Raw genomic sequence first — 16,702 nt, forward strand, 5'->3', positions numbered from 1 at the left:
ATGTAATAAAATTAATAACAATAATAAATATAAAAAATTACAATAATAATGGTATGTGATAACTTTATATATAATTTATTAATCTAAATTATTTATTTTAATTTAAGGATTATGATTAGTTGTTCTCATGTTAACAAGTATTCTTACTTGAGTCATTTCCTCTTTCTCTCTTTCTCTCTCTCTCTCTCTCTCTCTATATATATATATATATATATATCTGTGTGTGTGTTAAAAAGCAACCATATATCCTCAAGTGATAACCTTAGTCAAAACGTGATCTTTATTAGTAGAGAGATTAAAACTAAACATTCATGTCCTCCCAAAAAAAATCAGAACCTCCTGATTAATAAAAATTTCTAAGTGCATGTCTCATAACTTTCCTATCTTCGTGTACAAAATCAAATGAAGTTTTTCACTACTTGGTTTTAACTGGCTCGAACATAATTAATTTAATTTAAGATTTTGTGAACTAATGGGTATTTGGAGGTGAGGGAATCGAGTTTTCAAATTGGAAATTCAATGGCTTTAGAGGTCAATGGTTCTTAAATAGTTTTGGCCATAGTAATAGTACTAGATGGAGTAGTAACAGTAGCAGTAATGGAATCAGTGGCAACACACTCATAAGATTTGCACATGGTCAAGGTTATGGCTAGTAACTGCCTACGAAATGAGTTTAAAGTCTTGAAAGCCCTCAATTCTTGAAGCTCCTTCCAAAGCTTTTTATTCTCTTCTCTTAGTGTATCACAACACCTCTTCAAGTCTTAGTCTGCTTCAACTTCGTTTTGCACAGTGCAATTTAGTACATATATACTTGTTAGGGTTTAATTGTGAAAATTTTGAAGTGCTTGAAGTATTCGCAAGGGGTCATTCGACAATCAAAGAAAAGTAGTTACAAGTAATTCAAGGAAGTTACCCACGTTGCATAAACGACAAAACAGTTACATATCACAGGGGACCTCTATATAATAATCGTTTCTCGAAGTAAAATCTCATGGCCTTGAAAGAATTATTCAATAAACGAAAAATGTAGAAGGCAGTTTGTAAGAGGTTAATAGCAATTGGGGATGGTTACCCATGTTGCATAGTGTAGGGCAACAATTATATATCACACATAGAACTAATGCGAAATAACCACCCTCCCCTAATTTTTATAAATAAATGAGGTACGCTCATTCGGAAAGGGTCAGAAATTCAACACTTACACACTCACACGCACCCACTGCCTACATTCATGGCTCTCATGCACGAGACTATTGAGTATGATTTCTTGGTCATCTTCTTTTCTTTCTTAGCTTAGTTTTAGAATAGCTTATTTTAACATAGTTTAGTATTTTTGTTTCTTCACAAAATCCCATCTCCTGTAATTCATGAACTATTTGAAGTAAAAGATATGATTATTGTACTTAATGTATGCGTTGTTCATTCGATTTACTTAAGTGTCTATATGCATGAATCTTGTTTCGTGGTAGTCCTTGAGGAACATTTGGAAATCTTTGCATGCTAAATCACATAAATTTGAACCTCGACTAGTTTAGCTTGTTTATTTCAATATAGTCACTTGTATTTTATGTGTATGAGATTTATTTATGAAAAACTTGTTGCATGCTAAGAACATATATAATTGAATCTAGGTGACTTACGTATACAAAATTCATTTGAATTGGTTTAATCTTTATAGCTGTGAAATTCATTGATGATCAAAATTGAGAAGTACATAGGAGACATCACTTGATACACATACCTAAATTAAAAAATTTGTTAGTTCAAACAAAAAGGATCCATAAGCGAAAATCCTAGCAAACAATACTATTACTTCCTGATAACAAAAATTCTAGTTAGGGTTGTGATTGTTGGTGAATAGGTGGATGAATATTCTTTTGTTTCACATAAATGTTAAATATGCTTAAAATCAATTCCATTATGTTTTAAATGACCATTGCATGTTTAATTATTAGTAAAATTGATTTTGATATGTAAAAATTCACATACTTAAAAACAATTATTAATAGTTTCTCTATCAAATAAAAATAATTTTAAAGTTTTATCTGTTTAAATTTATAATTACACACTCAAAATCAGTTTTAATAATAAATTTTCAAACAATATTCAATATAAAAATTAAGTTTATATATCTTTTCATTCAAACAAATCATGTTATTTTTGATTCACTTTTACTCAAAATCAATTCTATAAATTCACATTGATTTAAAATAAATAAATCAAAATATGTGCAAAAACATTATTAATAGAGTCAATTTTGTAAATTTGAATTTAATTATATTAAGGTTTGGCAAATATTTTTCTTTTAACCTCTCCATATTGAATAAAATTTTATTAAATTTGTAGACCCTCACATCTTATTTTTAATGATTTCTTTTGGTTTCGATATAATTATTATTTTTAGTTCTTTTTCTAGCTATACGTAGGTTATTTCCATGTATTATATCAATTTTATTATTTTTATTTATACCTTTTTCTTGCCTAATATTTTATTAATATGTTTTATGTTACTAATTTTATTTAATTATTTTTTCGTATGTTATTGCAGGTAAAATCTGCAATTTATTTGTAATAATATCTAATATTGATATTGTATTTTTACTAGAGCTGTCAAAACGGGTAACCCGGCCCGGCCCGGCCTGGCCTACCACAGGTTGATCATTTGGTAGGCTAACTCAACCCGGCTCATTTATTAGTGAGCTAAAAATAATTGGACCCGGCCCGGCCCACCACGGGTTGGTGGGTTAAACGGGTTGGCTCACCAAATTTAAAAAAAAAAATGTAATATGCCGGGGTGGTGCGCGGTGGTGCGAGACTGTGAGTGTCCTAGGGTGATGCGTGTAGGGATGGCAAAACGGGCCAGCCCGGCCCGCCAAAAACGGGCCAAGCCGGGCCGGCCCGCCAATGTAAAACGGGCTGGAGATGCTGGCCCGCCCTGCCTAAGGGCGGGCTGGCGGGCCAGCCCGCTTACAAAAATAAAAAATAAAAAAAATGGAAAAAAAAATATTTTATGGTCAAATAAAAATTTTTTGCTACAAATAAATAAATATAATCATATGAAATTAAAAATGCATACATATTGTACTTAATATATGTTCAACAAAAACAAATTACAAACTTAAAACAAAATCAAATAGAAATTAATCCATTTACACCAAAATCAAAACCAAATTATAAACTTACAAATTATTTATAAACTAATTTTTTTTATAGTCCACAAAACAAGTTTAAATACAATTAATTAACTTTAAATTTTTATTTTATGAATATTAGAAGCTCTCTTGAAAGAAGTTATCTCTACTTTTTTTCTTAATCATCTTCATCCTCATCTTCTACATCAAAATAAAATAAACATAAAAATAATTAAATTAAAAAAAAAATATGCGGGCTGGCGGGTTGTGGCGGGCCGGCCCGCTATTTGGCCTGGCGGGGAGGGCTTGGCGGGTTGAAATGATTGGCCAAATTGGCGGGCCAACGGGCCAGCTCGCGGGCCATGGTCCACTTTGCCATCCCTAGATGCGTGGCACAAATGGTGGTGCTAGGATAGCGGTGGTGGGTGGTGTTGAGAATTCCGTTGAAACACTTTTGTTAATATTTGTAAATTCGTTTAATTCTATCAACGGTCTCAAACACGGCAAGTATACCGGCCGTTCAAGTAGTAAAAATATCGTATCCACAGGGATTAGAAGGTAATATAAGCATTTATTGACTATTCGTGACTAAAGAATAATTCCAATTTCATAGTTTGTGCAGTGAATTCAAAGTTGTGACTATTGGAATGAAAGCTGTAAATAAATAATGTTTTGTGAGTGGAAAAGGTAAGGAATGGTATTGTGGTATTGTGAGGTTGTGGGGGTCAGATTTCACCAAACGTAACACTAATGTATCCTTAATCTCTTGTTGAATTCATTGCTTAGTCAACCCATGAGTTTACTCAAACCTAATCCCTTAGAGAAAGAGCCTAGGTGCGGATATTGAATATCAATCCCTTGAGTACCCAATATCTACACCCGCATTACGGGCTAGGGTTTAAGACTACTGATGGGTCAAGCTCTATCCCTAGATACAATCACCACTAGGCATATGTTTCAGAACTAGTTTCACAGGTTATTTTCCAATACCCATGGAACCTTAAATCATGCAAAGGGTGATCAATCCAAAGCAAGCATTACGAATAGAAACAAACACAACAAAGAATAAAACAACATGTATATATATCATTAAAATCGTAAAGATTACAATAGAGTACGTTGGTTACATCTAACCCCACAAAAATGGGTGAAACCACTCAACAAAGAGGGCAAATACAAAATAGAGATGGAAGAGGGAGTGAAGAACCGAAGGAAAGATCCGCACACGGACGATCCCAAGCCCTGGGAATCCCTTCCGCAGCTCCTAGAGTCGCCCCATGTGAGAATGAGGGAAAAACCCTCGAAGTTCTCCTTAAATGCGAGCCTGGGAGGTCAGATTAGGGTTTCGCGCCCGGCGCGTAAGTCTCAGCGCCCGGCGCATATTCTTCTCTTGAGTCTCTGCCAAGCGTCACGCCCGGCGTAATTATCAATTACGCCCGGCGCAATTGCTTCCAGATGTGAGATGCTCTGTTTCGCTCAAGCCCGGCGCAGATCATCTTGCGCCCGGCGCAGCCACCCTGCTCTGCTCCTCAGCTTCTTATATTTCCAATCCTAAGAGTCTTCAATCCTCAATTCTCTAGCTCAATACCTACACAAAAAATGAGGTATATTAAGGTATTGAGGTAAATATGGGTTAGTTATATCTGCACACAAAATGAACCAAAAAGAGAACAATTATATTGCAATGGTTCATAGGATGAGTGGAATTTGTCTAATAAGTCTCATCCAAAAAGAGGTAAAATTGAGACTTAACAGGTGGCCCCCAAACGATGTGCGTGGTGCGAGGTGGCCCGGGGTGGTGACGTGCGCGGTGGCTCGTGGTGGGCGCGGTGGTGCGCGCGGTGGCTCGCAGTGCGCGCGGTGGTGTGCGCGGTGGCTTACGATGCACGCAGTGGCTCACAACGCACACGATGGTGCTTGATAGTTGTGGTGCGACGCGTCGTAGTTGTGGTTCGGTGGCAGCCGTGGTGCGGTGTGGTGTGAGAGGGTGGCTGGAGCTGGCTGCGTTGCGGCGGTGACTGGTGCGGCGTTGATATTGTTCTGAAGTTGAAAGTTAAGGTTTAGGGTTTTTGAAATTGAAACCTCTATTTCATGTTGGGCTGCACTTACATTTTGGCCCAATAATTGCTTTTTTTTTTTAATTACCTACATTTTGGTCCAATAATTGCTTTTTTTTTTAATTACGGGTTGGTGAGTCAGCCCGGCTCACCACGGGTTCAACCCGGGTGAGCCGGGTTGTTAGTGAACCGGGTTCAAAATTGGTCCGCACTAAAATTTTTAATTTTTTTTAACCCAACCCGGCTTAAACCCGTGGTGGGCCGGATTAGCTCACCGGGTTGAGCCCATTTTGCCAGCTCTAATTTTTACCTTTTTTTTTTTAATTTCGATTATTTGAAAACTTAAAAGGTTCACGTAGGAGGTACCAAAAGTTCAAAACCCTTTCATCTGCTACGGTAGCAAGTAGCAACTCCAATGTAATAAATAGATGGCTTACTCGACTATGTGGTTTGGCATAAGGCTCCGACTTTCGTACTTGAGGCAGTGGAGTTGGACATCATGTCCTCTATGGGCATTGTCTAGTTTATTTTTTTTGTTTGTTTGTTTATTCATCAATTTACCAAAAAAAAATTTAATTTAATTCTATTTTAATTAGTTAAATTAATTTAATTTTATATTTTAAAATATTTTAATAATTGATTTTTTATTTTTTATTTAAATATTTAACGAATGTATTTCAATAATATAATGTGTTATATTTGTTAAATATTTAAATAAAGATAGAAAAAATTAAATATTAAGATATATTTTAAAATATTAGATTAAATTTATTTTAAATAATTAATATGGAACTAAATTAATATTAATAAATAATATAAAAAAATATTTTTTTGTTATAAATATCTAAAATTTTGTTTGGGCCAGTTAGACGGATAATCCAGAAGGAGTTTATCGGATCCAAAGCCCAGTTGTTTTAGGGTAGAAAAATTCACAGCGGCGCCGCTTGATGTTTTATCTATAAAACACACAAGGTTTGTACTTTGTAGCAAACCCTCATTCTATTCTCACTCTCCCTCGTTATAGCGCACAAGGTACATTTGCAACCATTTTCTGCGTTCTATTCATCTACGATGGATCTGTTATTCTTTTTATTTGCCTTTTCATTGATTAATTTGCTTATATGTTGAGTGAATTTTACAGTTGGAATAGAAAACGATGTCTCACCGAAAGTTCGAGCACCCTAGACACGGTTCCCTTGGCTTTCTCCCAAGGAAGCGAGCTTCTCGTCATCGCGGAAAGGGTGATCTTCCTTTGTTTACTTTCTGTCTTTGTTAATTGTTGCTATCCTTCATTGCCAGATTTAAATGATGTTGCAAAGGGTATTCAGATCTAGTGTCATTCAAAGCTTTTGAAGCTAATCTGTGGCTTGCAAATGGTTTTCTATTTTCTATGTGTTTTTGCCATTTCCTTTGGTGGCTGAATGAAATTGCTTCCATAAAAAAGTGATTAATCAAGGCTGGGGTCTCAGAAACGGCTCTTCTAGCCAAAATCCTATCAAAGGGTTTTGGGAAGGAAAACAAATGAGCTCGAGAATTGGCATTTGATTTGCCATAGGCCTTTGGTTTGGAAGCATTTCTTCATCACTACGGGGATTTGGTTTCCGGACTTTTGTACAAACGTGTAAAAGTTAAATGGTTTTGCTATTCCCAAGCTTATTGGATTTTGTAGCAGCATGGAGTTTCAACCATTCTACATATGCACCAGAAAATATTGACGAGATTAGTGTGATGGATTTTGAGTGTTTTTGGGTGAGCATATCGAAGCTTGCTTTTGAGAATGAAATTGATTTTTCATAATTGATCTGGGTTCGAATTGATTTTGAAGGGGTGATTTATATTTGAAGTTTTGAACTTTTTTATTCTGTAAATGAGTTAATAGTAAAACTTAGTATACATTTCTAGATCTAGTGTAGAAGTTAGCTAAAAGTTGTTTTAACTCGATCAATTCTGGACCCAAAATCAATTTTGCAATGACTCTAAACATGTGAACATATAAAAGATCATGTATCATCTATTGGGAATCCAAACGTGATATTAGAATTGCAAATGACTTGAGTTACTATGCTCACCCAAACACACTCATCAGAATTTGCAATTCATATAATTGTCTGTGTAATTCAAATCTGCATTTCAAGTTTGAAACTGTTAGGGGTGGGTATATGGACTTGAGTCCGCGGACTGGTCTGTAAGTCCGCGGACTTCACGGATAACGGACCCATTTTTTTAATCCGTATAATAATACGGACTTTTTAGGCCTGGCCCGTTTAGTTCGCGGATTTTGTGGATTTAATCCGCGAGCCCGCGGATTACCCGTTTAAATGTGGACTCAAATTTTATTATTGAATATGCTTGATTATATTTGATAGATGTAATTGGACTTACAAATATTTTATGTTTGTTTTTAAGATATTAATTAAGACTTTGATGTTTTAAGGTATTTAGACTTTGATGTACTTGGACTTACAAATGTTTTATATTTGTTTGGTTGTGTATTAAGACTTTTAAAATTTTAAGGTAGTAAGACTTTAATATTTGGTTAATAGTTGGTATGCTTGGACTTTAAATTTTAAAGGCATTGAGACTTAAATATTTCTATTAGAAATTTAGAATGTGTAAACTTTGTTATTTAAGACTTTGATTTATTATTTACAATGTTTGATGTTATTATTAGAAATATATTTATATCATTTTATATGTTTTTTTCCCCTCATGTTTTCATAGGTTAAATAAAGGAAAAGAAATTTAAAATCTGAGTCAATATTCATTTAAACAATTTAGATTTAATTGGGCCCGCGGACTTATCCGTTTATCCGCGGGCTTCACGGGCCGGATACGGACTTGAAGATTTAAGTCCATTTATTTCGCGGACCGGATTTATCCGGCCCATTAAAAATGCGGACTTCGCGGACCGGGCCTTAAACGGGCCGGACCGGTCCGCATACCCACCCCTAGAAACTGTATCAGAATTATCTTAAACATGGGTTCAGTTGATTTCTGTTCTTTACTATGTAAAGATGGCTTTGCAATTCATATCTGCATGTCAAGTTTTGAATTTTACCAGAATTATTTTGAACATATGTTTAGTTGATATCTATTCATTACCATGTAACTAGATCATCCCAACATTAATTCATATCTGTTGTTGGATTAGTTGCTTTTTACTAGTTTTATTTCTAAAAAAGATGGTGCTCCATCTCTGAAACACACCATTGGTTGTCTTCTACCTTTTGGACAAGGTAAGCACTTGTATTGGATGTAACTTTGAAGGAAGTGGCACTGTCTAATGCCTCATTTTTATCAGCTATACTGTGTTAAAATTTAGCTTCTGTCAATATGTAGTAAGTGATGATTTTTGTGACATGTCTTCTAATTTCTACTGCAGTGAAGGCTTTCCCTAAAGACAATCCAAGCCAACCATGTAGGTTGACTGCCTTTGTGGGCTACAAGGCTGGGATGACCCACATTGTTAGAGAGGTTGAGAAACCTGGATCAAGTAAGCATGATTTTTTATTAATTCCCTGAAGATGGGATGGGAAAGGGTTTTGGGTATGGGTCGTATTCATGCCCATAATACCTTTTTTCTAAATTTTTGCATTACTCATGTCACTATGGAAATCATAGATTTATTTATTGTTTCATGAATTTGAATTGCAGATGGTTAGCAATTAAGAATTCTTAAATGCAATTTCTTTAGTATGGATTTAAAACTGTTTCAGTCCAACTTTTAATTTTTTCTTGATTTTTTGTCAGTTATTATCAAATTAAATTTATCAGTATCTGTTATGCTGGTATGCTTTTTTTAAGAAAGTTGGTTTCCTGTGTTGGCACTTTTTTTTTACGTGTACTATGTGATTATTTTTTTTTTGGGTATTATGGTTTTTGCCATTGTGCGATGAAAGTTCTGGGTTGCTTTGCACCTGATGGCATTTTATAATGTTGTAGAGCTTCACAAGAAAGAGACATGTGAAGCTGTCACTATCATTGAAACTCCTCCTTTGGTGGTGGTTGGAGTGGTGGGATATATAAAGACACCTCGTGGCCTTCGCACACTGAATACTGTTTGGGCTCAGCATCTAAGTGAAGAAGTGAAGAGAAGATTTTACAAGAACTGGTGCAAATCTAAAAAGAAGGCTTTTACCAAATATTCCAAGAAATATGAAACTGAGGAAGGGAAGAAAGATATTGAATCTCAGCTTCAGAAATTGAAAAAGTATGCAACTGTCATTCGTGTTCTGGCTCATACTCAGGTAAAGAAAGAGTTTGTATTAGATTTTATTAAGTTGGTTTCTTTCTGTAACTTTTCAAGAAGTCTTACTCTTAAATAAGTTTATGGTGGTTTCATCATAGTAAAGCTAGCCTCTATTTGATCTTATGGTGTTTCATCATAGTAAAGCTAGCCTCTATTATATATAATTTGTCTTAGTTTATATGTTGTGTTTTTTGTGTGAAGTTTTTAACATGTTAAAAGTTTCAGGATGTTATTTTTACCAAATTTTTTACTAATTAATTAATATTGAAATTTAATGGATTTTCTTTGTTTACTGAAGATAAGGAAGTTGAAGGGTCTGAAACAGAAGAAAGCACATTTGATGGAGATCCAAGTTAATGGTGGGACAGTTGAGCAGAAGGTGGACTATGCATTCAGCTTCTTCGAAAAGCAAATTCCGGTGGATGCTGTTTTCCAGAAGGATGAGATGATAGATGTCATTGGAGTGACTAAGGGTAAAGGTTATGAAGGTGTTGTAACTCGTTGGGGTGTTACTCGTCTTCCTCGCAAGACTCACAGAGGTCTAAGGAAGGTTGCTTGTATTGGTGCCTGGCACCCTGCTCGTGTTTCTTTCACAGTTGCCAGGGCTGGTCAGAATGGATATCATCATCGTACCGAGTTGAATAAAAAGATCTATAAGGTTGCCAAGGCAGGTGAAGAGTCACATACAGCCATAACTGAATTTGACAGGTACTGTAATAGTGTGTTTCTTTGTTCTTTTTTCGTTTCATTTTTGGATATCATATCATTTTTTCTGTCTCAAAAATGGTTACCGGGCACAATAATAAAATGAAACACTTTTAGTCTGAGTGAGATTATTCAGTATCTGATGATGCTGTTTACCAATGACAGGACCTCGAAGGATATTACTCCTATGGGTGGATTCCCTCATTACGGCGTGGTTAAGGATGACTATATTATGGTGAAGGGGTGCTGTGTTGGACCCAAGAAGCGAGTTCTCACACTCCGTCAGTCCCTTCTCAAGCAGACATCTCGAGTGGCTCTTGAAGAGATCAAGCTCAAGTTCATCGACACCTCATCCAAGTTTGGACATGGCCGCTTCCAGACAACTCAGGAGAAACAAAAGTTCTTTGGTCGGTTGAAGGCGTAATTTTTTATTTTTATTTTTTCACTTCATTCAAGAGAACTATTTTGGTCATAATTTTTGCAGCAAAACAATACATCTAGAGGTCTTTTTATTTTAGAGTCGGAGGATGGTTGCACTTCCAATACATTTCTCACTGAGAAAGTATTGTACTTCTGTTGTTTTCAAGATTGAAATATAGTATTTTTCCTGTTTTATTGTATTTGATCAGCTAAAATTCTTGGTGGTTTAGGCAATTTGCCGTCATTTTCTTTTCTATATTTGTATTTTGTCGTAAGGGCGCAGTGTTGGGTTCGTTGACTTGCGGTGGCGGAACTTCACTCTAATTTCTCTTGCATGGGCTTTTTACAAAACATTCATAATAATTGGGGGGATTGAAAGTGGTGTTTTGGATGATTATAAACCGAAACTAAAAAGAATGGTTCGGCGATTTTCGAGATTGGGCCTCATCACATGTAATTTCCTCTAAGATTGTGTTACTACAAAGATAAGCCTTGATAACATCTGTTTAGTTGCATGTCCTTAAAAACGAGTATTATTTTTTTAGTGTTCTTTACTGTGTTTACAGTGTTAGGAAGTGGTGTAGCATGTTTCAACTCGTCCACTCTTGAAATTATAACTGATTTAAATTTTAGTACGGATTTGGTATGTTTCAAGTCGTCCAATACTATTTTTTTTTTGTGAATGTAAGAAGTTTTAAAATAATTGTATATTAATAAATTTTTTGATAGATGATATTTTATATAATATTATAATATACATATAACGAAACTATTTATTTTAAAACATATTTAATAAAATGTACCTTAAATTAAGTTTTGTATCTTTTTATTTTATAATTTATCTCAATGTATATATATATATATATATATATAAATTATTAGACTTAGTTTAATATTGATAAATTTAGTTAAAACATAAAATTATAAAATAAAATGAGTCATAATTTAGTTAAAACTTAGTTTATAATTTATTTAGTATTGATAAATTTAGTTAAAATACTAGATTGATTACAAAGTTATTAGTTTGAATAGTATTAGACTTAGTTTGTTTAAGTAATATTTCGAGTTTAACTCTTGTATATAGTAGGGTTGGAAATGAGAGACTCTATTAAAAGTGAGAATGAGAACTATGATTTGTAATGAAATAAGGAAAATAAAAAAAATAAATGGGGGATATACATAAAGAGCTTTTAACTAGTTCAATGATGTAATGGTTTTCAACTATCATTTATAAAGTTCTTATTGACAAATAAAAAAATCCAACTTCATAAATTTAGGAGCGACAAAGTGAGTTAAACAAGTTGGTCAATCTTTAGACCGACCAAAAATGCAAGAGTGGGTTAAGTAATTTAACCCATTAATTTGTTATAATCCACTTGTCTAACTTGTCAACTCGACAAATTGAAGGAAAGGTGGGATAGGTTAGCTCATTAAGCTAACTCACTAAGTTGATTTGTTCAACTCATCTATAATTAATGTAAATATGAATAATTTTATTTTATATAATTAAGAGGACATAACATTTAGATGTTCATAAAATAAAATGAGCTATATATTCAAAATAAATGAACTACTATTTTTTAAAAAATATTTTTCATTTATTTTGAAGTTTTTGATGGATTTTGATAAGTCAACTTGTCAATCCATCCCTAAATGAAATGTATTATATTTATAACCCATCATTTGTTAGTGAGTTAACCTATACCACCTTATTTTAGGTGGATTGATGACAAGTTGGGGTGGATTTGTCTACCTTTTCACCCCTACATAAGTAGTACAAAAAGTAGTTTGGATAATAATATTTTTTTATTAAAATAGACAAATTGGCTTGAGTCATCAACAAGGATCAATACATTGGTAGATAGTTGGGTTCCTTGAACATAATATAGATAATTTGATTTCTTTACTGTGCATATGAAGAAGATGGGAAATACAGAATCTACTTCAATGTTCTATATATCTCAAAAGGAAGTAGTTTAATCAAAGCATATCTTTAGTACAAACTTTGTTTTATCAAGTCAATGCAATTATGGAGCATTTAAGCTAACAATATTGGTTAACATGCACGAGAAGTCATATATGGATACATTCAATGTCCATGTTGTTAACTATATATGTGAATATAGTTAAACTTTATTTCACATGTAGTTAATTACTTTGAACTTTTCAATAATCTCATAGTTAATCATTTGGGAGATAAAGTTAACTACCATTAACATTTGAGAAACACATGATACCATTAAACTATATTGATAATTGATACTATCACGTTCATTTACTCTTAATCAATTGTAAGACAAAGTAAATTATATTTATATATTAGTTAACTTCGTGTTGTGGTGTATAACTTTTTGACATTATTAACCACTTGTGATCTAAGGTTAATGTAAGATGAAGTAAATAATTTCTTTTTAATGAAATTCAACAATAAAACAAGATAAAAATCTCTCCCCAAGTCGTGCTTTTGTGTGTGATGGTCAACATAAATAGGACGTTATTAACCACTTGTGAGGTAAAGTTAACGACCACTATACACATTTAAGTATGTTGAACAAAAAACAAAGCATGTGTCTAACACTCTAGTTTTGATGATAACAAAGTTACAATCTTTGATGATAACAAAGTCACAATCATGTTTGACTAACAACCTATCTTATTACAAGAAACATGTGTCCAAAGCATAGAAGAAATAAAGACAAAAATGTTTTACTAATAAAATTATCTTCTATCAACTTACTAAATTTTAACAAGTGTAGCATTTAGCTATAATGTCGGTCCGCATCTGCATCCAAATAAAGACAATGCATTAAACCAATGTCTGCATCTTTAAGTGTGCACAAGTATAACGCTTGTTAATTTGAGTGTCTTCATGCTTAAAATCAACCTTACAAAATTCAAAAGCATTTGTTGATAAGTGCTTTGATAATCTTAGCAAGTTATAAAATGGAGCAAGTTGTTGGAGGATGCTCTTTGGACATATAGGACGGCTTACCGGACATCTATTGGGATGTCTCCTTATAGGATTGTGTTTGGTAAAGCATGTCATCTACTTGTTGAGGTTGAGCATAGAGCATATTGGGCGGTGAAGAATTGTAACTTGGAATTTGATCAAGTGGGCATGCAAAGGAAGCTTTAATTACAACAAGTTGAGGAGCTTTGCTTGGAGGCCTATGAGAACTCCAAGATCTACATGGAAAAAGTCAAGCACTTTCATGATAGTCATATTTTGAGGAAGGAGGTCAAAGTACGCCAACAAGTGCTTTTGTTCAATTCTCGCCTTAAGCTCATAGCCGGTAAACTTAGATCTAGATGGGAAGGTCCCTTTGTTATTACTGATGTGTTTTCCCATGGTGTAGTTGAAATTAAGAATGAAGTTAACAACAAAACCTTTAAAGTGAATGGGCATCAACACAAGGAATTCCATCAAAGTCCAAAGTTGGAGCAGAAAGATGTGGAGGACATTTCATTAGAAGAACTAACTCTTGGACCTTAAGAGAGTTCTACCCCTTTTATATTCTTCTCAATTGTCTTTATTGTTTGCATTATTTGCTTCATTGAGGATAATGTGATTTTAAGTGTGGGAGGGGCAGTGTTTGCATGAAGTTAAAAAAAACTGCTATTTTCTGTATTTTGATTTTATGTTTTTACTATTTTGTTGTTTTGTTGAAATTGTTGTTTCTGTTTTTTTTTTGTTTTACTATTTTTTGTTGCATTTTTTTTTCTATTTACTATTTTTATCGTATTTTTTTTTTTTATTTTAGGTTTTGCATTCTGTTTCTATTTCTATTTTCTATATTTTGATTTTCTGTTTTATTGATTTTGTTTGCTGTTTCTATTTTCTGCATTCTGTTGTAATTGTTGTTTGATTTTGTTGTTTTTATTTTGTTGGATAAATAAAAAGTTTGTAGTGACATAAATTTTCTTACTTTCTTTTTAATTTCTACATGTATGAGTTGTGAAAGTTGTTTCATCATTTTTAGTTGATAGGTTGCAGTACTTGATATGAGTCATTTTTACATTTTTAATATAGTAAGTTGCTTGAAAAATTAGAATTTGATTCTTTGATGATAGAATATTAACCTTGTGAGATTTTTTAGCCTATTTTGGTTGAAACATCTTATTCCATACCATTTTCTTTCTTGTGTGATTTCACTCATGTTGCTAGATTACTCTAGGTTTATCCTTGACTCTTTTCTTAAGCTTCTTGTTCACATGCATTATTGATATGATTTAGGCTTTCTTTCTTAAGCTACTAGCCAAATATCCTACCTTACATATTTTTCCCTTGTTTGCCCCTTTGAGCCTTTATAACTCTTCCTTGAATTTTTGCTCATTATAAGCCATAAAGTGAAAAACCATGATATCCCATAACCTTAGGGATTAAAGGAGTTTTGCAATTGTTTTGGGAATGGGTTCCTAATAAGTGTGGGGGTGCTTTCAGGGAATGCTTCTATATTATTGGTACTGAGTTGTTTGGTGATTAGTTTGAGAAAAAAAATCTACAAGAAAAAAAATCTGCAATAAAAAAAGAAGAAAAATATGCAATAAATAAAAAAAATTGCAGTAAAAAAAACTGCAATTTGGTTGAGAATGGTTGAAAATAAGTGGCAAATAATAAGAATTAGGAGTTTCTTCAGGGGTAATCTTTATGCTTATTGGACTTATTCCCCATTGCTCCTATTTTCTCTTTGGTTATTTAAGCTTAAATGACTTTCTCATCTAACCTTTACCTTGGCCACATTACAAGTTAAATAAAAGTCCTATTGATCTTTAATGACATGTGTTTCAAGTTGTGGAATTTAGAGGCTTCTCAAAGCTTGGGTGTACTAGTTTTCATGATGTGTTGAGTGTAAATACTAGCCTATAACACTTGAGAGTTGAGAGCTAAACACTACTTTGTGAGGTTGTATCATTTTTTGAATCATTCTTTAATTTGACTTGTAATCTTGCTTAATTTTAATGTCATTTATGTCTCATAAATTGTTTGTTGCCCTGATTCTAGGAATGTTTGTTCTTTTTCTCTTTTCTATACATTGGAAATTCATTAGAAAATTTTAAAATTTTTGTAAATACTTCTTTTTATTTTTCCTTTTTAGTTGTATGTACATTTTTGAGTTTGTCCTAGAGTGCAATGGACTAAGTGTGGGAGTATTTGATAGTCATATTTTAGTACATCTTTTTTTTTTTTTTAAATATATTTTTGCCTTATTTGATTTCTTATAGTGTCATATATTCATGTATTAGTTTAGATTTGTGTTTGTAACATCCTAAATTTTGTAACTATTTATCTATATAATTTCTGTAAATTATTATATATATTAAATATTGCGTAAGTTACTGTGAATCAAATTTATGTAGCATTATTTAACAAGATTTTCTAAATTCAATAACATGTATTTTATTATCTAATTTGACTGTTTCTCGGACAACGTTGAGAGCATGCGGTAAAATCCGAGAAACTCAATTTAAGAAAATTTAAGTAATTTGTAACTTAAATAATAATTTATTGAGTGTAGATTACGAATAAATACAGTTAAGAGAGAAAGTCTCTAAATTAAAATTTATAAAAATTCTCTAAGGATTTAACTTGAGAAAATTATTCTGCTAAAACCTTAAGCTAAAAAATTATGGAAAAATGTTCAAAAGGTTATAAATAATTTTATCATCAATATAGTATGCTTAGCATAATTAATAAAAATGTATAATTAGGTGAAATTAAAATACAAGTCTCAACCAATCAAATTATGACACAAAAGCAAATTCTAATTTATTTAATTAATATTAGTTAGCATAATTAAGAGATGATCAAGAGACAAAATTTTATATTTTTAATGGTGAAGATTCTAGTGGTGATATTAGTTTCTCAAAATTATAATTAATTTATAAAATACTTTAATAATTCTACAATGTTCTAGAAGTCCTACAAAACTCTCTGAAGTAGATACCTAATTACCAAATGATTAAATGGGTTGGAAGCTTAACTATTAAGATATTCAAATAATTCTAGAAAGTTTTATAAAATTTACAAAATAGAAATCTAGAATAGATTAGAAGCTTAACTATTAAGATATTTAAATAATTCTAAAAAATTCTAGGATGACCGACAAAATTCTACAAAAAAGAAAAGGACACCTAATCAC

At 32.7% G+C, this 16,702-nt stretch overlaps 1 protein-coding gene across 1 annotated transcript; it reads left to right on the forward strand.

Moving 5' to 3' along the window:
- Positions 1-6,072: 6,072 nt before the first annotated feature.
- Positions 6,073-10,762, forward strand: LOC109812959 (large ribosomal subunit protein uL3). Its single transcript, XM_020377044.3, has 6 exons — positions 6,073-6,220; positions 6,330-6,429; positions 8,571-8,681; positions 9,131-9,435; positions 9,736-10,145; positions 10,308-10,762. Exons 2-6 carry the CDS (start codon positions 6,345-6,347, stop codon positions 10,564-10,566), a joined length of 1,170 nt encoding a protein of 389 aa, XP_020232633.2. The 5' UTR covers positions 6,073-6,220; positions 6,330-6,344; the 3' UTR covers positions 10,567-10,762.
- Positions 10,763-16,702: the final 5,940 nt, after the last annotated feature.

Source organism: Cajanus cajan, chromosome 8, assembly GCF_000230855.2.
Source record: "Cajanus cajan strain Asha chromosome 8, NIPB_CcT2T_4, whole genome shotgun sequence".
In the NCBI taxonomy this organism is placed as follows: domain Eukaryota; kingdom Viridiplantae; phylum Streptophyta; class Magnoliopsida; order Fabales; family Fabaceae; genus Cajanus; species Cajanus cajan.